This window comes from Pituophis catenifer, unplaced genomic scaffold (genome assembly GCF_029215685.1).
Source record: "Pituophis catenifer annectens isolate HBS135680 unplaced genomic scaffold, rPitCat1.0.hap2 SCAF_8, whole genome shotgun sequence".
NCBI classification, from domain to species: domain Eukaryota; kingdom Metazoa; phylum Chordata; class Lepidosauria; order Squamata; family Colubridae; genus Pituophis; species Pituophis catenifer.
The window spans coordinates 20157580-20181639 of NW_027256888.1; the positions used below are offsets into that span (position 1 = coordinate 20157580).

General features: G+C 34.8%; 1 protein-coding gene across 1 annotated transcript; it reads right to left on the minus strand.

The window, feature by feature from the left end:
• Nucleotides 1–107: 107 nt before the first annotated feature.
• TDO2 (tryptophan 2,3-dioxygenase) lies at nucleotides 108–23944 on the minus strand. Its single transcript, XM_070948787.1, has 13 exons — nucleotides 23868–23944; nucleotides 23587–23655; nucleotides 23191–23296; nucleotides 21711–21801; nucleotides 13074–13144; nucleotides 12399–12526; nucleotides 9063–9249; nucleotides 8424–8531; nucleotides 7245–7356; nucleotides 5943–6000; nucleotides 4538–4617; nucleotides 3804–3894; nucleotides 108–1427 (listed from the first exon to the last, which is right to left on the minus strand). Exons 2-13 carry the CDS (start codon nucleotides 23619–23621, stop codon nucleotides 1274–1276), a joined length of 1221 nt encoding a protein of 406 aa, XP_070804888.1. The 5' UTR covers nucleotides 23622–23655; nucleotides 23868–23944; the 3' UTR covers nucleotides 108–1273.
• Nucleotides 23945–24060: the final 116 nt, after the last annotated feature.

Sequence of the window (24060 nt, forward strand, 5' to 3'; positions counted from 1 at the left end):
CACTATGATTTTCTACTTTAGTTCAGTAATAACTGAGAAAGAAATAGCCAGAAATCTATCATAATTGCAGATTAGCTAATTCATTCAAAAGGAAGGCAAGTCAATTCCATCAACCAATAAGATTTGATATGCTCTCACCTATTAACATAATTTCTTTTTGAAATAATGAAGAAAAGCAAGAAACTGTATTCCAAAGAAAGGCACAATAAACAAAAATGATGCACAACTAAATATAATTTACATGAAACCTTTTAATACACCTTTATATATTGTAATTAATTTACTTCGATTATGGCCATACTCTCCTTCATCTGTTGCCTTTTGTTGTTTAAAATACTCTGTTTTTGAGGCTCTTATCAACCACCCCCAACCAATTTTTTTCTATCTTCAACCTTTTTTGACTCATTCTTCCTTAATCTATTTTTTTTGCAATTCAATTTTCTTTCATTCTTTCTATCTGATAAAAATTACTTCAGTTTTTTTAAACTGGTCACATACTTTGTATTCAGTCCACTAAGCACCCATTCATTCCTGATCCATGTCTTGACCTATCCTTTTTTATGTATATCTCACAATTCTTAAGTATGTCATTTCCTTTCAAATGTTCTGTTTCTCCTGATAACATTAGTTCTTATTTCTTAATTTAAAAAAAAGGCTCCCTCAAATAACCTTTATTTATTAAACAACTTCTACCATTTTCCAACATATGCATAACATGTTCCTGTAATCTACTCTAGCATATGTTGCAAATTCTATATAAATCTCTGGTTTCTTCAGTTTTTTAATATATAGTACAATTTTCTTCCTTTCTCCATCCCAACATTTTTATACTGTTTTCAGGAGTAAGCTTTCATAAGAAAATTTGAAGACATAATTAAACTGTAATATACTTAAACTTATATATTTATTACAAACGTAATGCAGCAATCGGAAACATCTTGGTTCAGCCTAATAAATGAGATAAAACTGATAAAAGTAAAGCTTAAAATTGAGCTGGTTATTTCTGTATTTTCTTTTATAATTACTTAATTGAAATAGTTATATATTAAAATCTGTGTTACTGTATATTGTGCATAAATACATATATTTATATATATATATATATAAATTATTAATCTACACAGTATAAGTTTTTTTTAAACCAGTGTCTCTAGATGTGTTGACTCCACAACTTCTAGGCTTTTATGCCACCATCATCATCATCAAACTAGAGCTCAATATATCAAAATATATCAAAAGCATGGGGTTTGTAATACTTGTCTAAGGAAAGCTGTTAATCTGAATCATCACTGCTGAAGTATGAACTATCACAATATTCTGCTGTGTAAAGGAATTTATGAAGTGTTGGATTCAGTTTTGGGATCCAGCTTCTTGGCACCAAGTAAGTTGAAAGATTGAATAAATCAACAAATACTTTATATCTGTCACTGAAAAAGAAAATGAAAAATATTAATCGAAATGGAATTTCATAATATTTTATAGATAATGGCAAGCAGAACCTATAACACTAGACTCGATCCAAGGCTTTTACTGTTTTGATGTATTAGCATCCAATTTTAATGCTTAACAGTTGGGAATGGTCAATTCAGGGGGAAAAAACCAGCATGTTATGAGCTTTCTAGTGATCCCAATGCTTCTGATAATAGCTTTAATTATATCCTTAACTATGAACAAGCCTTTTACCTAATGCTCACTAATATCAATAGAGCAGCAAAAGAGACTTTGCAGCGAGGGGACGCTATGAGAGCAAACATCTTTAATTTTTTTCTTCTGGGAAGAACCTATTGTCCAGAAGATTTCAGCTTTATTTATCCCTTTAAGATGACCATTAACAATTGAACATGTTGGTTGGAATCAAGTTGCTGGATTAGACTGAACTTTCCAGAGGAGTCTTCTGCATTCCCTGCAGCAGCCATTCACCTTGCAGATGATAATTGTGTTATGGGAATGAAGATCTCTTATTAGTCAAAAATAATTTATCAAAAATTGTTTCTTTGATTAGGGGGGTTATATAAATGGCTAATTGTTATTATGACTGGGTATAATTAGACAGAATTAACTTCTTTCTATAATTAATATACCGTAGTTTTATTGTACAACTCTATACAGTTATGAATTGATTTGCATAAATGCTAAAGCCAAAAATGACTCCTTTTTGTTCTCATAATAAAAAATACAGCTTATGTGCAAAAAGAGACAATATACAGTAATTCATGCTATGACATTAAATACTATGTAAAGATTAATATATGTGTCTATGGCTGCATTAAGGCCAATGGATGCCCTAAGCAAGGCCCAACAGTGGTGTCTCTCAATAGAAGTGAAGCTCTTGCCATGAGACAGAAACAAATAGGATATATTATGACACCTTCAACTCAGACTTTTAAATTTTAGTTGTTCGTGTGTGTGAGAAGGAGGGAGGGAGGGAGAGATTTAAGGGCATCAATCTCCCTTCTCTTGGCACCCAAAGCATGCTTATTTTGTTTAATGAACATGTCGGTTGAAGATGTAATTCTCTTGGCTTTTTTCAAAGTTAACTGGAAACTGAAAGCCCACTACCAGGGTATTGCATAATTTCTCAAAATACCTCTTGCTTAAGAAGGCCTAATTGGTTTTAATATTATTTAACAAAATTCTGAAAGTGCATCAATTGAGCTTTCATTAATGTGCAGTTCTTAGAGCAAATTGTCTACAACAAGACTTGGACTTCCAAATATTATTAGACAATAACATCTATAATCATGAGTATCGTGTGACTTAAATTAGAAGAGGAAACCCAGTTTTCGATTGGCTGTCAGCACTACTGTGTCCCATCATCTGAATTCCCAATTACATTCAAACAGATGTTGTCCACATTAAATCAGCAAATAATTTATTTGCTCAAAGAACTGCCTGCAATAAACTATCTATGTGATTAACTATTAACAGCATGAAGGTAATTTAGACCACTCACAACAGAAATCTTCTGTCCAGCTTGAATTGGTTATGGCAATACATTTGCTGTATTAATTATGAATCCCTTCATTAATCCTATTGGTGCTTTAAATAATTTTACTAGTGTTCAAGAGAAAATTTAAAAAAAAAATCTTCCTATATATCCTGTAGGTATGCTTCCTAATCAGACGTTTGAAGAAAGTATTTGAGGAATGAATGTTTGTATGTAGTCCTCAACTTATTATCACATTTGTGCCAGAATTTCTGTTAGAAATTGTTTGCAATCATAAATTGAGTCAGATGCAATTTTGCCACCATTTTATGACGATCATTAAGTGAATCACAGTCATTAAGCGAACCCAGATTCCCCACTTGACTTTTTTGCAGGAAATTGGCAAAAAAGATCACAAATCATGATCATAAGACTGCAGGACACTGCAAACAATTGTAAATGTGAACTGGTTGCTAAGTGCCCAAATTATGATCACATAACTGGGGGTAGTGTGACAATTGTAAGTGCATCTATAGGTCATAGTCACTTTTTCCATGGCCATTGTAACCTTGGACCATTGTTAAACAAGTTGAGGACTACCTGTATATATTTTAAAAAGGAAATTAAATCCACAAGGAGAAAGCATAATTGTGTAGCCAAACATGTACACTTTACCCACAGCATATTGTGGTGGTTTCCTACAAAAAGATCAATATGAACTCCCTTGTAAACTTAAAAACATGAGATCTGCTAATATATGTATGTAGATGCCAAATAATTCTTGCTTCACATTTTTATCCATTTTTGATATGAATATGGTATGTATCTTGCCATTTATAAATAATAACAAAAACTGAAGTTGACTTCCTAAACTTACCTCACAGTTGAGCGTAGATACTGGTAGCCTGATGAACCTCCTGTCCCAGCCTTGCTGCCAATCATTCTGTGCACCATACACACATGGTTATCTAAGTATATAGAAACTCACTTAGTTCATTTTCCATCTTAAGATATAAAAAGATAAGGTAACTGTTGTAAATGAGAATTGTTTCATCAGTTCCACAAACTTAACTTTTATATTAGTATATTCTACTTTATTTATAATTAAATGGATGCATATCTATTTTATTTCAAAGTGGATACCATAAAAGTCTAATAAGTATGTTCTACAGGATTTAATATAGCCTAGATTTACCAAAATGACTATAAGATCACAACCTTGGAATATATTTATTACACAATATATTATCACATATAGTATTTTTGCTGCAGGTAAGGTAGTTTTGTGATATCAGCCCCGTTCCAGATGAGCAGAAGTAAAGTTAAAATAAAATGATTTGCTAAATGTGGATAATTTTGTGGCAGAAGCAATATCTGAGTATTTCAAAGGTATCCATCACTTAAACCATTAGAGGCCTGAAGTTATAAGCCAGTTGTGCTCATCTCCTGTAACTTTTCGCAATACAGGGCACTACAGGATGGAATAAATATTTATTCGGCTACAAAATCTAGACTGTCAAACTTGAAAATATGTTTCATGTTGACTATAGTGGCAATGTCAAATGAAAATAATGATTTTTGCATCAAAGGAATGCTCAAAACAGAACTTACATCTCCATTTAGTCATTAGCACATCGATATCCATAAGAGAAGTAAGAAGCTGAAAAGGAACTTGGAAGCGAGGTTCCTCTCTTAAATAATAGAAGAAAGTTGATTAAATTTCCATTTATCAGTTTGTGTTAAGGCAAAAAAAAATAATAAACATAATTCTTAAAGCAATTTGAGACAGTTTAATAGCTAAAAATAATCAGCAGAAAACAGAAAATAGACTTTAAATTTGCTTCTCAAAATTTGCTGCTTCTATTTATATTCTTTTGAAATTAATGTAAACAGGCATAAATAAAGGTTAGGGTCAAAGTAAATATTTAGTATAGCTTTCCCCCATTTGTTTTCTTATGCTCTACATGGAGGGGGGAGGGTGTCAGTTTGCAAAAGATTTGACTAATAAGATGGAATTGGGCTGACTTTAGATAAGATGGAATTGGGCTGACTCAAAGGAGACACTGCCTATAGCTGTGATAGTGAACCTATGGCACACGTGCCAGAGATGGCACACAGTGTCCTCTCTGTGAGCATGCGAGCCATCACCCCAGTTCAGCTCTGCCGCACATGCGCACGCCTCCTGCCGGCCAGCTGGTCTTCGGGTCTCTGGCAGGCATGCGTGGGGAGCAGGGCATGTGCAGCAGTGGTGGGTTGCCCCCGGTTCGCACCGGTTCTATAGAACCGGTAGTAAAACCAGCGGGAGGCTCCGCCCATCGACCCTGATGTCATCAGAATGCGCACTTGCGCAAAAGAGCACAGCCGCATTGCGAATTGGTAGTAAAGGTAAGTAGAACCCACCCCTGGCGTGCAGGGAGGTGGCACATCATGCATGGGGTTGGGCTGCATGCAGGGTGTGCGCGCACATGCACAGGAAACAGCACATGCATGGGCTGAGCGCGCATTTTGGGAGATTTTGGGGGTTTGGGCACAGACGCACTTTGGGCACTCAGTCCGGAAAAGGTTAGCCGTCACTGGAAATCATTCGGAGAGAAAGATTTCTAGAGAATGCTGTAGGTTGTTTGCACAACATGCCCACAGCTCCCAGCCTACTTTTGATGTGTAGAACAATAAACTGCTTACTCCCTTTTCCTATGCAATATCTCTGCTCTGCAAGGTTGGGGGGGGGATTAAAAATCACAAATCAGGAACAGTACAATATCTATTGGCTGCAAGGGCAATCAAGGAGTAAGGGATGCAGCAAAGTTTGTAAATAGTTGTAAATGAATTGTAAAGTTATTTTTTTCAGTGTTGTAACTTCAAATGGTTGCTAAATAAATGGTTGGTAAGCAAGGGCTTATTTTCCTATTCTCAATACTAATCCTGCTTGCTAAGGATGTTAAAACAAAAACGAAATGATTCAGTAAAGAAATAACACTAGGAAAGCCTTTTACAGAGGCAATCACCTTCTGCATACCTGTAGAAGTATATCATTAAAGCTCCTTTCATTGCTTTATAGGACAATCTTCTGTCACCTGCAAAAATTAAAAAAATTTAAAAAATAAAAGTTATTTCCCGACTTGACTACTGCAATGCTCTCTACATGGGGCTCCCCTTGAAGTGCACCCGGAAGCTCCAACTGGTCCAGAATGCGGCCGCACGAGTAATTATGGGAACAACATGGTGCTCACATGTAACACCTCTTCTACGCGAGCTGCACTGGCTTCCAGTGGCCTTCCGAGTGCGCTTCAAGGTGTTGGTTCTTACCTTTAAAGTGCTCCATGGCTTAGGACCTGAGTACTTACGAGACCACCTGCTGCAACCGATAACCTCCCATCAACCAATACGCTCTCACAGAGTAGGCCTACTCACAGTACCATCATTAAAACAATGTCGTCTAGTAGTTCCAAGGGAGAGAGCCTTCTCTGTGGGGGCACTTACTCTTTGGAACAAAATACCCCCTGGAATACGAATAATCCCAGATCTTCGCACTTTCCGACATGCCCTGAAGACCTTTCTGTTTCAACAAGCAGGGCTAGCATAAACATCTAAATTCTATGCCAAGATCTTAGCAGATACACCAAGTTGACTCAATTTATTATTTACTGTTTATTTAAAAAAAAAAAATTAAATGTATATGAAATCTTAATCTGTTCACTGCCCTGAGTCCTTCAGGAGAAGGGCGGTATAGAAATTCAATAAATAAATAAATAAATAAATAAATAAATAAATAAATAAATAAATAAATAAATAAATAAATAAATAAATAAATAAATAAAAAAGGAAAATAATGCAGAAATTCTAATGCAGATATTTATGTTGTCTATCAAGAACTGAAACTCCACTTCTGCTCATGCTATTATTACAGATAATCCTCAATTTACCATCACAATTGAATCCAAAATTTCTGTTGCTGAACGAAACAGTTGTTAAGTGAATTTTGTCCCATTTTACAACTGTTCATGCCACAGTTGTTAAATGAATCACTGCAGTTGTTACAGTAATACGGTTAAGTGAATCTGGCTTCCCCAATGACTTTGCTTGTCAGAAGGTCACAAAAGGTGATCACGTGACCTTAGGACACTGCAACTGTCATAAATATGAGTCTGCCAAGCCTCTGAATTTTGATCAAGTGACCATGGGGATGCTGCAATGGTTGTAAGAGTGAAAAATGGTCACAATTTATTCATAATTAAATACTTCGTTCAGTGCCTTTGTAAGTTTCAACGGTCACTAAATGAATTGTAAGTTGAGGACTACCTGTGTTTACTATGCTTACCTTTACTAAGAAGATGTTCATGGAGTTTTTCATCAAATAATGACATAAGTACTTCTTTTTGCTTCTGAAGTTCTGCCATTTGATCTTCTTTTTCCTCAGAATCTTCTTTAGCCTTTCAAAGACAATTATCTTTTTTAAAAAACATTTTACTTATCTATACTTGTATTTATGGGGAATATTTTCCCTTTGCATTTCATATATCCAGAGCTTTTTCTCACAAGTCCTTTGTTTAATTCATGACAATCACCGTTCCTCTTGTGTGCATGTGTGATTAAACTAAAATGTCAGTATGAAAAGGAAACTATTGCAGATGGCTGTCTCTGCTTGTGGATCAGTTGAAAGATCATAAACTTCGTCTAACATGGCCCTCTAGTTTTCCCAAGACTGCAGCTTTCAACACACCTGGAAGGCACCAACTAGGAAGAACATGGAATATCCTAAATATGGATGGAAGTTATTGACTCTGTACACAGCTATTATCCTAAAACAAACTTGGACACAGAAATGAATAACCGGTCTATATCATAACAAGATAACCACATTTATTAATAACACATTCTCTTATACACCCTTAAAAACTGTTTGCTTGTAACTATAAAATCATTACTGAATTAATTTATTTTGAGTATTTTATTTGTTTAAATGTCCAAATAAGGACTTTAGATTTTGTCAGATTATCTGGTTCAGTGTCTGAACTTGTCATCCTCATCTACAGCACACCAACATTTGAGAACTGAACTATTTTGAGAAAACAGTCATGCAGTGTTGCCATAAGATAAATGTTCTCCCCCACCAGTAGCATCTGCAGGATGGTCAAGCAGGGCAAAATGATAACAGCAGTGCCATGATTGTGCAATCATGATGTAAGAATTATCCCTCTTATATACATGTTGCAACATTGCATGCATATCCAAAAGGCCAAAGCTTCACTGCAATTCTGCTTTCATTTATTTCAACAAAAGGAATAAGCTTGCCCATGCATACCCATGCATAAATAAATGTATCAGCAAACTTAAACTAATCCATATGGAAATTCACACATATATGGAGGTACAATTCATATGTATATGCTCTCTTATTAGAACTGCAACCAGGAGGTTTTGCTACAAATGTTAACCACCCCTGGAAAGCTACTTTATTAATCTATCTAAGGACAACATGATAAATTGGAATATGTACCTGTACTACTGCGTATTCTTGTTCTAATCCATTAAGTACATTTGCTTCAAATTTTCCCCAGAAATTAAATCCTTCTGGTTCAAGTCCCGGTGTTCTTTCCAGCCATGCCTTATAAAACACAAGGAAGTAAACGTCAATTGATTGCACCAGTTGCAATGTGTGAATTAGCAAGCTAGTACTTAGTGACTAGCCATAGCAAAGCATAGCATCTACAGACAAGATAATAGGAGTAGCAGCCTTCCTTCCCATATCCCACCAGAACACCCACCCAGTTTTTAATTCCTTATATTTTACCAATACCTATTCCAGTGTGGCAAAATTCAACTAAGCTGATTTTTTTCAAAGACAAAGCTGTGAACAAATCAAAGCCCAAGAGTGGATGAGCCCAGTGGTGGGTTGCCCCCGGTTCAGACTGGTTCTATAGAACCGGTAGTAAAACCGGTGGGAGGCTCTGCCCACTGAGCCAGATGTCATCAGAAGCGATCTACGCATGTGCAGAAGAGCATGTGAGCGAAGCGAGCACGTGCGCAGCCACGATACAAACCGGTAGTAAAGGTAAGTAGAACCCATCCCTGGATGAGCCCTTTTATGATCACAACTCTGCATGACCAGTTAAGTAGTAAATGCCAAAAATCATACTTTGACTAGCTGCAGTAGTGTTGGTTCTTGTTCTGATTTAAGCAATAATTCATATTCCTTTCCCTTGAAGTTATCCCGATAGTGCCTTCTGTTATATGGAACTCTCAAACTTTGAGGGACACCAATCTTATTTTCCAATAATCGAAACTGTAAGCTCTGAAATCCTGAAGCTGGACTCAGATAATCTCTTTAAAAATAAAATAAGAGAAAGAGCTGTAATTTATTATTCTGCATAAAAAAAAGCATGCTTGATTTTGTGGTGTTATTCTATTACATCAAGTAATTGTGAAGTTATTGAATCATCAATCTTTGTTCAAGCAATCACTCTGGACAGAATCCCAATTTTAGGCATAGAATCATATCCTTGAAATAAATTAGATTTATGTTAATCCTGGATAACTTGTCTCATTGATTTTAATCATGTCAATTTTGGTGCCTTCCTCCCAGTCCCTTGACATATTGTATGCTTAATCAAAAGTGACTCAAACATTGTTGTGAATGCTCGAACACTGGAAATTTTAAAGAAAATGTTAGATAACCATTTGTCTGAAGTTGCGTAGGCTTTCCTGCCTGGACAGGGGTTTGGACTAGAAGACCTCCAAGGTCCCTTCCAACTCTATTTATTTCTATTATTCTATTTCTATTGTAAGGCTTATTTCTAAATATATATGCCCAGTTACGGCATGTGTTTATATAAACTGGAATTAAATTGAAACTCACTACTTAACTTTCTAATCCTGTCAGAATAAAGACCTCTATTCTTCAATTCTGTGAAATGCTCATCCATTACTGTTAACATCATCACAAATCCTGATAGAAATATACTGAGCATTTTGTGAGGGGTCCTTGGTGCTCTCTAAGCTTGGTTGTTTCCTTGCAGATGTTGATTCTAGCTCTCGTTTATATTCTACTGTTTGCCTGTAAGTGTTAGTGGGAGTGGTCCTGGAGGTACTTTGGTTGGCTTGTTTACTGTTAGCTTGTTTGGAGTTTCTTTCTGGAAGCCTGGCACTCTGACAAATTAGCCAGATGTAGACATAAAACATATCTACATACTGTGCAAAAGAGACAATCAACAAGCCAAAAAGGGAACACCTCCCCACCAGCAATCAACACCCAGATGAGTATAGATTAACAATCAAGAAGTATATAATACCCCAATCAAGGAACTGGCAAATAAGCTAACAGTAAACAGCCCAAACAAAGAACCTCCAAGACCATTCCAAGACCAACACTGACAGGTTAAGCCACTATAATATAAACCAGCGGTTCTCAACCTGGGGGTCGTGACCCCTTTGGAGGTCGAACGGCCATTTCACAGGGGTCGCCAAAGCCCTCTCTTGCCCCCCTCCACGCCTTCACTCACTCTCTGCTCTGTTGGATTGCCGGCCGTTCGCTTACCCCACCCACTCCCAATCTATTGCTGCCTCCTGAGTCCCAGCTGATGGCTAGAGGAAAAAAAACTGTTTAAATTCTTGCCACGGGGCTTCAAAGGGCTGCCCTATAGCCAGTGGTGGGATTCTGCCAGTTCTAGGGGGTTCGACTGAACCGTTTGTTAAATTGTTGGCTTGCCCCGCCCCCCCGCACCACTATTTTTGCCAATAAATAGTGATGGGCGAGGGGCGGGTGAGCCAGCAATTATTTGGTTTATTATTATTGGTAAATATAATTAATTGATTTGTAAGAAATTTGGATTGCATGGAAATAATTGGAATATTCATGTTCATATTGATTAATATACAAAAAAGATAGTTATATAACTAATTGATTTATATTAAAATGTTGAATTTATATTAAACAACTGTAATATTACATAATTAACCAATGTGAGGATGGATATAAAAATAGATGACAATGAGAAGAGGTATAATATAGAATAGAAGGGAAAAATTGAATTTGATTAAGATTAGAGATGAGGATGAAGGGTAATATTGGCTTTTTACAAAAATAGATGAGGAATAAATATGGCAAAAAGGAAATATAGAAATTGTAAATTTAATTGAAATGACTAAACATGACTAAATTTGTGAACTGGCCAAATACTCTGTTCAAAGAAAATACATTGTATGTTTGTGTGTTTCTAATTATTGCTATTTATTCATATTTGTTCTCTTTTATTCTTTAAAGTTTAACAATTCATTCTTTATCTTAATATCTTTATATTTGTTTGGGGTTGGCTTTCTTCCCTTTCATCTTTTTTATTGTACAGCGATCTTTCTCCTCAAACCTACTACCTCTCTCTTTTCTTTCCTTCTTACTTTCTCTTCCTCCCCCTCTTCTTCTTCTCCCTACTTCCTCTTCCTTTCTCCTTCTCCTCCTCTCTTCCTCCCTCTCTTACCCTCACTCCTACTCTAATTTCCCTTCCCTTCCTTCATCCCTCTCTATTGCTGTATCCTTTTATGCATATGGACTACTCAGAGGGCTGAAAAAGTTATTTCTGACTGGTCCTCGCACTTTTGACCAGTCCTCGAACTTACGTCTGTCCTCACATTTTACGTTTTTGCCCTATCTTGTCACTATGGTGAAGAGAAGCAGTTGTGAAATGAGTGACATGGTTGTTAAGAATGCTACAATGGGCATAAATGATGGCCAGTCATAAGTGCGAAGACCGGTCAAAAGTGCGAGGACCTGTCAGAAATCACTTTTTTCAGCCCTCTGGGTAGTCCTTTTGTGCATATGGACTACTCAGAGGGCTAAAAAAGTTATTTTTGACTGGTCCTTGCACTTTTGACCAGTCCTCGAACTTACGACTGTCCTCACATTTTACGTTTTTGCCCTATCTTGTCACCATGGTGAAAAGAAGCAGTTGTGAAATGAGTGACATGGTTGTTAAGAATGCTGCACGGGCATAAATGTGAGGATGGTCATAAGTGTGAGGACCAGTCAAAAGTGCGAGGACCTGTCAGAAATGACTTTTTTCAGCCCTCTGAGAAGTCCCTATACACATAGCCATGGCCACCCAGTCACATGACCTCCAAGCCACGCCCACAAAATAAGCCACGCCCACAGAACCGGTAGTAAAAAAATTTAGAACCCACCCCTGGTTGGGGGTCACCACAACATGAGGAACTGTATTAAAGGGTCGCGGCATTAGGAAGGTTGAGAACCACTGATATAAACAGAAAGCAAACTCTACTAGCACTGCTGATGTTACCTAGTTTGGGTAATGAAATGTCTGCAAGAAAACAGCCAAGCTCAGCACCAACAATTCCTCATTTTAATCCTGAGCTACAAATATTTTTCTTTATCAGTATTTTGTTTCCTATAAATTCATTTTAAGACCTTTGCAAATACAGTAACTGCACATATAAATGAATCAAAGACCTGAAATGTTTGTACCTAAAGTCAAAGAAGTCCAAAGCTGTCATTGTTTCTAGGACAGAAAATTGTTCCACAAGCAATTTAAGGATTATTGAAATTCTCTGCATTCGAGTAACCACCTTCAGCATGTTCCTTTCATCTCTCACCTTAGTTTGAATGTATATATAAAAAAATTATTATTATGACTTGGCTGATAAAGCAGAACAATAACAATAAAATCATAACCCATAATAGACTTCTTGAATTGTAACAGTCATTTGATAACATTTACAAATAGCACACTTTACTAGGGTTTAATCTAGACTTGTTTTGCCCCATCCACCATCCATTGGTCCCTCACAGCCTCCAGGCACAATTTTGATATTTCCATATTTTCATCTGCCTGATGACCTCATCATTGCCTGATGAGGTCATGTCCTTCTTTCTTTGTCAGAATACATTGGTGAGTACAGTGGGATTTCCCCCAAAATAATATTTTCTTTCTGGTAAAATTCTATAGGACTGAAGCCTGAAAAATTTTAATTGTGCTCTTCAGTAATAAATTTTAGAGATTTAATCTAACTGGCATCCCAAAAATGGTGATTATTGTAGATGTTTAGAATATCCAAATTTCACAAGCTGAATTTCAAATTGTTTTTTATAAGAATCAGAATCCAAAGAGAAATTTAAATAAAACAGTTCTATTCTACTTACATGACCATTTTGAAATATCACTCGAACAGAATCCAGTTCCCACAGGATCTGCTTGAACCATAATTCATAAGCTAAAGTTGAAAGGAATATTAATTCAGTTTTCAAGCAATAAATAAAAGTGAATTAATAGAGATTCATACTATATTCAAAAAGTGCATAAGGTTGCTGTAAATTGATATACTTTTCTATCCTGATTATTTTTCAGTTGCTTTTCCTGGCCAGTTCAATACTTTGGCTGAGATTTGATGGTTTTGATATAGAAAGCAAAAGTTTGTAGATGTCTACTCTACTATTCTCCATGCATTCATCGCTCTGAATACAAAGATTTAAATCAGAATCACATCAGTTCTCAAAAATCCTAATGTTAATGTTTATGCAAATAATCAAACATCTTTGAAAAATCTAACTACATAAAATCTACAGTATGTGCGCACAAACTTGATAGTAAAGTATGATGTTATAAAGAAACACAACCCCATTTGTCCCTGAAGTGGCATTTAAATGTACATCTGAAGAATCTACAATGTCAAATCAATAGAAATTATTAGTTGTAATATCACAGTGCAGAAAATAGTCCCAGATTGAACTTTTGCAGTAATAATAAAGAGCAGACGAAGCATGCCATGATTCTGTTCAGAGAAAACAACATGATAATCATATCTGAATATTTAAACTTGCAATCATCAGCTCTCCAGCAGATTTACATTCTGTAATCACCACCCATAATTTGAATTGCAGTTCCAATTAATAGACAATGAAGGGACTGTATGATATCAAAATGATGAGAAAAAGAAAATAATTCATGATTACTATGAAAAATTATATAAACAAGAGACAATACCAGAAGAAAAAAAAACAATACTTAGAAAAAGCTGAATTACCTATTATACCAGAAACATTTAAAAAGGCAGTAGAAGAAAGGCTAACAATTATGGAATTCACAGAAACAATTAAAAGATAAAAGAATGGCAAAACACTGGAACTAGATGGATTACCAGCAGAGTTATATGAAAAGTTACAAGAAGTTGTTAGTAATACAATGCTGGAAGTATTTAATGAACTATTGTTAGAGGCAAAAATGCCAGCTTAATGGACAGAAGCATATATGACTCTCATATAAGGTGACCAGATTTTAACATTGGTAAAGAGGGACACCATTGTGGGCGTGGCTTATTTTGTGGGCATGGCTTGGAGGTCATGTGACTGGGTGGGCGTGGCTAGCTGGTCATGTGACCGGGTGGCCATGGCTATGTGTATAGGGATTACTCAGAGGGCTGAAAAAAGTCATTTCTGACAGGTCCTCGCACTTTTTTTTTTTTTTTTTTTTTTTTTTATTGAAAAAGTTTTCAAATACAAATTTTTCCCCCTTTTTCCCCCCCTCCCCCCCCTCCCTAACCCCCCCTCCCCACCCTTCCCCCCCTGTGACTTCTTCGTAACAAAAAAAAAAACCCTAATTCATAACAGATTACTTACTCCCTCCTCAAAATACTGACCTTTACTTACTAAAAGTATTATAAATCCCCCTTTATCCATACATTTCAGAAAAGAAGAAGAGAAAAAAACAAAACAAAAAACAAACACATTATACTATAACTATTATAAAATAACTTCTAATTTAGCATAATAGTGTTTTATATCTATACATTATTGCAACAATTCAAAACCACCTTCCACTTTAAAACTATACGATAAGTCCTACTTTAATAACATTCCAAAGCGGGCTCCCCATAAAATCTAATTTAACATTTATTCCACTCTATCCATTTCCTCCACTCCCCTAAATGTATCACTTAAAAATCCCTTTTCTTAAACTAATCAATCTGTAGCTAGCTTATTCACCCACTGTCTTACAAATTTACCATACACAACAATTCTTGATATCTTTAATTCACTGCCCACACTACTTAAAAATATATATATATATATATTCCATTATATCTAAATAAAAAAAGAAAAGACAATAACTTTAAATTTATAGTCCATATAATATCTTCTTGAAGTCTTTCCACTGGATTGTTAGAACCAACATCCATAATAGGGTAACATAGCTTGCTGATGCAACAGTTTATTCAAGGTCTCCAATCATATCTGCCCCCATCAGTAATAAACATCTTCTTATATATATAAAAGTAAAAACAACCACCCGAGTGACATTATAATTATATTCCATATAATAATAATTGTGGGTTTCATCAGGATTATTAATTTCCATCATCGTATTGGGTAACAACCCGATCTTCTGCATGTCCCAATGTGATTCTCTTGCCTTATAATTCAAGATAATTATAATATATTTATCAACACAAAAAGAAATTTCAAAGTAGATAATTCAAAACCATCAATTTGAGGCTCTTTCCATGTCCCAAAATTACGGCAATGCAGAGATCTGCCACTATCCTCAGGATGATATTGACCAATGTGTCGCCTCCTCTATGTTTTCACATAATCATTCATATTTTAAAATCACTGGCTTCACTGTTGCTTGGGTTAGAAATTTCTATTTTTGTACAACCTATTTCTTTTTTGTTTTCTTTTTGTGGGTTTGACTTCCATCCTAATTTTTTGTGTCTCGCGTTTCTTTTTTATCCCTTGTATATCCTCTAATTGGTTTCCATGCTTGTCCTTGCCTTGATAAGTCATCACATTAAAATCAGATGGCACTTCTCTCGAATTTGTAGATAATCCAGCTGGGGTATCCGATAAATCCAAAGGCAATTTATCTGGTACAGTCTCTGTCTTTAGTTCCAGCTCCTTCTGCTTATCCTGTATTATATCTGAAGACGTTAAATTCATTTTCAACCTATTTTGATAAAATTCTTCCGCTCTTTCAACAGTATTTAACTGGTATCTTTCTCCTTGATATCTCAATATAATACCAACTGGGACGTCCCACCGGAATTGAATATTTCTCCTTTTTAACTCAGACACCAGAAAGCCAAATTTCTTCCTTTCCATTAATATCTTAGGTGGGAGTTCCTTGTAAATCCAAATCTTTCTTCCATACAATTGCAAATTAGAATTGAAGGAATTTTGCACAATTTTATTCCTAATTTCTTTATCTGAAAAATAGATTACCACATCTCTAGGCAATTGCCTTTGCTTGGCAGTCCAGGAGTTTATTCGATAAGCTCTGTCAATCCTACAAAACACTTCCTCAGGTTGAATCTTTAAAATCCCAGCTAGAAATTCAGAAGATATTTTCCTTAAGTCATCTCTGTTATTTTCCTGCAAACCTCTAAGTCTTATTGCATATTCTGTAAAATTATGTTGTATCTTTAGAACCTCTTTTTCAATCCTCTGTTGCAGAGTTTCTACATTACCAGACTTTTGATCAGCATCCATTTTAAATTTTTCTTCTGAACTATAATCCTGAATATTTAACAAATCATTTTCAATTTTTTGAATTCTATTGTCCAATTTGTCTTGAATTTCATCCATTTTTGACTCTAGTAAATTAGCATTTATTTCCAACCGAATCATAAATTCTGACATTTTTAAAATTTTTTGCTGCAAAAAGTCAAACTTGGATTTCACCAATTCCTTAGTTTCCTGCTTAAATTTTTCAAGTTGCTGATTCACAATCTCATCCCTTCTTTCAATCTCCTCTAAGAGAAATTCTATTATATTAAAATCAGGTTTCTGGGACTGAAGAGTTAAAACTTGTTCCTTTAAATTCTTAGTGGGGGAATCCCCCCCACCTATTTTTTTGTCTGACTTCACAAGCCTCAGTGCCATGTTTCCGCCTAAGCAGGCTTTGTTAGAAGAAAAAAAAAACAAGACAAAACAAAAGACTTCCAGCCAGCAACAATCAGGCCTCCAGGGGAAAAAGAGAAAAACAAAAACAGGAGCGGAGTTTTGTCTACAAATGTAGCCAGTGATATTTATTCCGCTACATTGTAATAATAAAAAACGGGAGAACTTTCCCTCTCAAACTCTTCTCCAGCCGCGGCAGACGCCATTTTAAAAAAAACCTTTTTTCCTCTTTCTCTTCCTCTATTCTCTTAAGTAATTTTTAAAAGATAAGTAAAATACTTGCGCTTCAGTATTACAGGTCCAGCTCACATTTTCTTTGAGTAATCTGTCAAATTCGCAGGCTTGCTTTTGACGCCTAGCTCTGCATTAGCAGAGGTCTCCCAAAGCCCGGAGCAGCGGCTGGGGATATGGGGCATCTCATCCGCTCCATCCCAAAAGTAAAAGAAAAACTTTTGGGACTCTGCAGAGAGTTCTACCCACCCCTGCTGGCTCTATCTCCGTTTCCTCATGGGAACGGAGTTTTTTCGAGCCGCCGTTCCGTTGTGAAGGCGGCTCTGACAGGCTATGGAAGCTGACGATCCCAAAGGAACGTCTGGCGGCGGCCAGCAGCAAACAGGAAGTCCCCAGGTCCTCGCACTTTTGACTGGTCCTCACACTTATGACCATTCTCACATTTATGCCCGTGCAGCATTCTTAATAACCATGTCACTCATTTCACAACTGCTTCTCTTCACCATGATGACAAGATAGGGCAAAAATGTAAAATGTGAGGACAGTCGTAAGTTCGAGGACTGGTCAAAAGTGTGAGGACCAGTCAAAAATAACTTTTTCAGCCCTCTGAGTAGTCCATATGCATAAAAGGATATAGCAATAGAGAGGGATGAAGAAAGGGAAGGGAAATTAGAGTAGGAGTGAGGGTAAGAGAGGGAGGAAGAGAGGAGGAGAAGGAGAGAGGAAGAGGAAGTAGGGAGGAGAAGAAGAGGGTGGGGGGAAGAGAAAGTAAGAAGGGAAGAAAAGAGAGAAGTGGTAGCTTTGAGGAGAAAGATTGCTGTACAATAAAAAAGATGAAAGGGAAGAAAGCCAACCCCAAACAAATATAAAGATATTAAGATAAAGAATGTATTGTTAAACTTTAAAGAATAAAAGAGAACAAATATGAATAAATAGCAATAATTAGAAACACACATACAAACATACAATGTATTTTCTCTGAACAGAATATTTGGCCGGTTCACAAATTTAAACAGTGTTTAGTCATTTCAATTAAATTTACAATTTCTATATTTCCTTTTTGCCATATTTATTCCTCATCTATTTTTTTAAAAAAACAATATTACCCTTCATCCTCATCTCTAATCTTAATCAAATTCAATTTTTCCCTTCTATTCTATATCATACCCCTTCCCATTGTCATCTATTTTTATATCCATCCTCACATTGGTTAATTATGTAATCATGTAATACAGTTGTTTAATATAAAGTCCACATTTTAATATAAATCAATTAGTTATATAACTATCTTTTTTGTATATTAATCAATATGAACATGAATATTCCAATTATTTCCATGCAATCCAAATTTCTTACAAATCAATTAATTATATTTACCAATAATAATAAACCAAATAATTTCCCCCATATATTCCTCCAAACCACAACTTAACCATTTCTGCTTTCAACACAATATACAATTAATAGTATCTCAATTATTACAATTCCCTAGTTAAATAGAACTTTTTTTCTTTTGTGTTTTAAAATCTTGAACTCTCCTCTTTTGCCCTAAATTTCCCATTGTTTGCAGTTTTGCACCTACCTTTTTTAGTGAGGAAAAAGAAAAAGAAATCTCTCTCTGCCTCATTTTGTCACGTTGCAGCAAAGACCCTGCTTTTTACTTTCGCTTTCGCTTTTCAGCATAGCTAGGGGAAAAAAAAATCTGCTCCAGGAACTTTTTGCAGCCAGCAACAGAACAGAACCCTGCGCAAAACAGCTGAGAGCAAATCAGCTGAGAGTGGGGAAGCCGAGCTAATCAACTTGTGCTAATTAACCTATGCGGAAGCTATAAGGGGTTGTTTTTTCTATTTTTGCAGGCATCGGTCTACTCATTTGTTTTCTTTTAACACTGATTACCTGTAGGGCGGCCCTTTGAAGCCCCACGGCAAGAGTTTAAACAGTTTTTTTTCCCTCTAGCCATCAGCTGGGACTCAGGAGGCAGCCGGGACTCAGGAGGCAGAATGAAAAATCGGGACTTTTTAAAAACGCCGCGGGACGTGGGACAAATTGCTAAAAATCGGGACTGTCCCGCCAAAAGCGGGATGTCTGGTCACCTTACTCTCATACCGAAAGAAGACTCAGACCTGCAACGGATAAAAAATTACAGACCGATTTCCCTGTTAAATGCGGATTATAAGATATTTACCTCAATAATGGCAGAAAGATTAAAGAGATTTTTAAATGAATTTATACATACAGATCAAAATGGCTTTTTACCTAGGAGACAGATCAGAGACAATATGAGAATAATTTTGAATACATTGGAATATTATGAAACACATCCAGAGAAACAAATGGCACTGATATTCCTTGCTGCACAGAAGGCATTTGATAATGTGATCATGTTGCAGTTCATGTTTATGCAATTAAAAGTTATGGACTTTGGGGAGAGATTTATTAACATAATTAAGACATATATTATAAACAATCAGCAAAGGTGATGGTTAATGGAGATATGATGGAAAAGGTTAATATTATGAAAGGCACAAGGCAGGGATGTCCTCTTTCTCCACTATTATTTGTATTGACGCTGGAAGTATTAAATAGAAATATAAGACAGGATAAGGCGATAAAAGATATGGAAATTCAAAAGGACAAATATAAATTACAGGCATTTGCAGATGATTTGGTGTTTGTTTTAGAAGATCCACAAGAAACAGGGCTAAAACTATTAGAAAGAATAGAAGAATAGGGTGAGGTGTCAGGACTGAAAATTAAAGAAAAAATTAAGATAATAATGAAAAACATCACAGAGAAGCAGAAAATTATAGTAAAGAAAATGTATATTTGATTACTCATGTAATAACTGCAGCTAGAATTGTATTTGCACAGAATTGGAAAGATGAAGAGATTCCTAGAGATGAAAATGTGATTAAGAAAATATTAGAATGCGCAGAAATGAATAGATTAATATTTGCAATTAAAGGAAAGGAAGAATCTGATTACTATAATATATGGGGTTTATTTTATCAATGGTTAGAGAATAAATATGAAAAATGTATAATAAAGTTAAATAAGTTAAGAAGAGAAATGTTATAACTATAGATATGTTAAGTATTAAGTTTTAAAATAAGAGTAGATATAAACAATGAATATGGTGGTAAGCTTTAACTGTTATGACACAAAAAAATTGTACCCAGACGACACACTGTTTAATGAATGATGGCATGTTTGTATTAAAAGAAAATATTTTTTTAAAAAAAAAATTGAATTGCAGTTCCCTATACAGATAATATTTCTATTTAGGCAAATTATGAAAAGTTTGTCTGTACGAGAAGCATATAGCTGAGAAATTTGGCCCTAGTTATATAATGTATCTATCATTTAAAGTTTGTGAAAATTGCTTGTGCCCTTATTAAAAAAATATTTTAGCACAAGAAGGCTGAGAACAGACAGATAATTCAAAATGCTGCCACTTTGTATATAAATGACTAATTTGTATGATTGCTGTTACTAGTCAAATTATGATTTTATGACTGTATAATTTTGGCCAGATGCTCCAGTCTCCAAAATCTGGAGACAATTTAATGTCTAGGGTGCTCTCACAGATATCTTTTATTTCTTTATTAATAATAAACAGTAATAGCAAATGGATCAATGGTATTATCAAATCAGTGTGGACAGTGTTTCCCTTCACCCTTCCTTTCCTCTGCAATGATTCAGTAAAAGAGCTTAATTGAAGAGATATGATTGGGCCAAAGTTTATTCTGATGGTTTTGTAAATGACTAAGGATTTGAACCCTACACTTTCCAATACAACTTTTTACTGTTGCAATTGTAAAAGAAACTTCCCCAAGATTTTCTTTTAGAGTTTACAGGTTCTGCAAGTAACATCTCCATTCCAGAATGACTTTTATAATTTTAAGGCAGGAGCATCAGCACCACTGTTTTCATCAAAATTTTGCAATATATCTTGTGATTCACAATGAAAGTTTACGTACTTGCATATGACATCACAACACAAATGTAAAAAGTACAGACTTTGCAATATGATACCATAATGCAAAATACATATATTGGGTTTTGCTACATTAAAAATATGATAACTTTTAAAAAGTTAACAAAACAAAACTATGTTCCAGTGTAAATCCACTGTAGCCAGGGAAATTTATGGATGAAACTAAATGAAACCTGAAAGCATGCATAGAACATAAATACAACATAATTTGTATAATTTTATATATAACAAAATCAGATTTGTATCCGTATACATGATTTAAAATCACAAAGTAGAATAATAAGGACAATAAATACCTGAATTATAAGTAATAACTGAATTAATAATAGTAATTAATTAATGAACTTCAGTTTATTTGCATTATCGCATATCTATTCTGCATTCTGCAAAGTTAGCAATTTTCACATAAATTAGAAAGATTGCCTTAACTTTTTTGGTTTTAAGAAATCTAGGGATTGTTCCAAATTTGAAAACAATTCAAATGTTATTTTTCAGCTAAGATATAGTTATGGAAATTAAAGAGTTACATTAGCTGTTTTTACACATGCTTTTACTTATACTAAAATAGTATATAGAACAAAATCATTTTTATTAAAAATCAAACTTGTATTTGTAATCACCAGATAATAAAATGAACTGGATTATTCAGGATTTACCTTGATGGGTTACAATAAACAGATGTTCATCATGAATTTTGTTTCCCTTATTTTCACTCTGAAGTTCCTGTGCATTCAATATTTTATCCAGCTTTAAAAGAAAGAAGACTAAGGTGATCTTTCAATAATTCTGCAGATAATGTCATTTAATTCTGTATCACATAATGAATATATCTTTATTAAAAATTCACACTTCAATCTTGATAATCAGTCTTTTATATTTTGAAAACAATAGATTTAAAGTCGTGCCCATACGTATCATGTCTTTAAATGTATTATTTAATAGGGCTGTTCTTAGATTAAGGATGAGTAGGACACCAAAGTTTGGGAAGCACCAATCTTTCCTTTCTCTGAATCATTATAAAAACGCAAAATGTTCACACTGGAAGGAGATGGAGCCATAGTCAACATGGCCTAGGGATACCATGTATTTTTGAGCCAACACAAATGTTTAACATGGCAAAATTATTGCAGCTGCCCCATCCCCACATTAATGTAATTAGGTATCAAACAAACCTGATTTTCTGCTGAAAAATATAACTGCTGCCATAGCAGCAGAACAAAAATAATTTCACAACGGAGTGGGGATGGGGAACCCAACAGCCAATAAAAGTGACTCTTAGCCTAAAAGTAATATAGGAGATTATGAATCTGAATTAAACATGTTTGTTCTACTGGTATTTCTACTGATTGAGCTTTTTCAGTAATTTTTTTACTATTGATTTTGGTCTGGCAGGGAAACCCAGCTGGAAAAAGATGAACAATTTTAAAATAAAAGCATAACATGATATTTTTCTACTGCCCCACAAAGACTTCACTGCCATCTTATTCTTTAAAAAAATAATAATCCATGACTATTACCTACAGTACAACTGGCAGAACCTAAGATATTACTCTGTTACAAATCCAATATGCTAATATTCAAAACATATTTTGCTGAGAGAACAGAAAAAATTGGTAGTTCATATTAAGTTATGAAGACTGATTATTCCTGATTTTTAAAAAATTTGTGCACAATTTGCTTGCAGTGGATAAATTAGTTTTTGCACCATCTAAGAAAGGAAATACATTACCACAAATTAAATACAATGTATCTTACCATAAATTAGTGGAACTATGCATGCTGCAATGGCTAGGCCCTTATAAATTAGACGCAGAATGGAGAATCATAAAAAAAACCAAAACCAAAGTTAATTTGAAGCAAGTCCTTAAATGGAAAACTGTCCTTTATAAAGTAGGACTCATAAAGTAGTACTGCTTGGGTGAATCACTCTGGGGAGCGGGACAGATGGTTATTTGCCTATTGGGTTACTGAGACAGTTTAAGTATCCATAGCTAAAACCTGAAAGTCTTTTGAAGATTCATTACAATAATCAAGAGTTTCGTAATCATAAAACATACTTAAATGGCTACAGAAACTGCAGAAATATTGAGTTGCAGATTAGCCATTTTTTAAACAGTACCACTACCTCATACTTACATGTAGATATTCGCCATAGATAAGACCACCTTTGCTAGCCTTGTTTAATCCTTCCTGTGATTTGTCATCTGCCCCATCTTCCAAAGCCAGTTTAGTAAAATTAAATCTATGAATAAACAAATGATAACAGAGCTAAGTACTGCCAACAGAAGAGAACATTATAACAGATTATATCACTATGCTGGTTATTTGAATTTGTAACAAGACAAGACTGATTCTGTTTTTGTCAATTAAAATCACTGCAAAAAAGAAATAAAAACAGGGTTCCAAAAACAGCAAAAGCTGCTTCCAAGATTTTTAAAAAAATATTATTTTAGTTACTTATATATCTATTTCATTTGTTTTTGTTTATCCCAATATCTCTTTCTTATTCACAAAAAAGAGAAATGTACTTACTGGTATTTGTTCTTCCAAAACGGACATCCAGTCATGGCTCCAGTATCAATTATCGCCTGTTCCAATATCCTGAGATAAAATAAATTGCATTTCCTAGTGCATTCTTTTATGTAATCTGATCAACAATTTAGGCCAGCCCTCTTCTTGAAATGCCCACCCTTGCTATCATTCAGATTCAATGGATATCTAGAAATTAACTTCATGAAATATTTGTCTTGTTAACTCATTCAACTCAAACACAAATTGCAAAACAAAACAAAACAAAACAAAAAAAACCTCACAAGCATATCAGGTAATTGGAGCACTTTTAATGGAATTTCAAAATCTTCAGTTATTGCAATTTTTTCATCTTCAGATATCTACAGAGCTGAAGGAAATAATATATAAGTGATATAAATTATCTGCATAAAAGTCAGGTATACTTAAATATGTATAAATTATAAATTGTTTATAAATCCTAGGTTCAAAACATAA

What these genes read in the sequence shown, in the direction of transcription:
- TDO2 (XM_070948787.1), bottom strand. Translation starts at nt 23,621, where the DNA reads ATGACTGGATGTCCGTTTTGGAAGAACAAATACCA. An exon ending in TTTTGGAAGAACAAATACCA is followed by an intron (nt 23,297 to 23,586) that starts GTAAGTACATTT and finishes GTTTATTCATAG; the next exon opens with ATTTAATTTTACTAAACTGG. An exon ending in TGAACATCTTCTTAGTAAAG is followed by an intron (nt 6,001 to 7,244) that starts GTAAGCATAGTA and finishes TAATTTTTGCAG; the next exon opens with GTGACAGAAGATTGTCCTAT.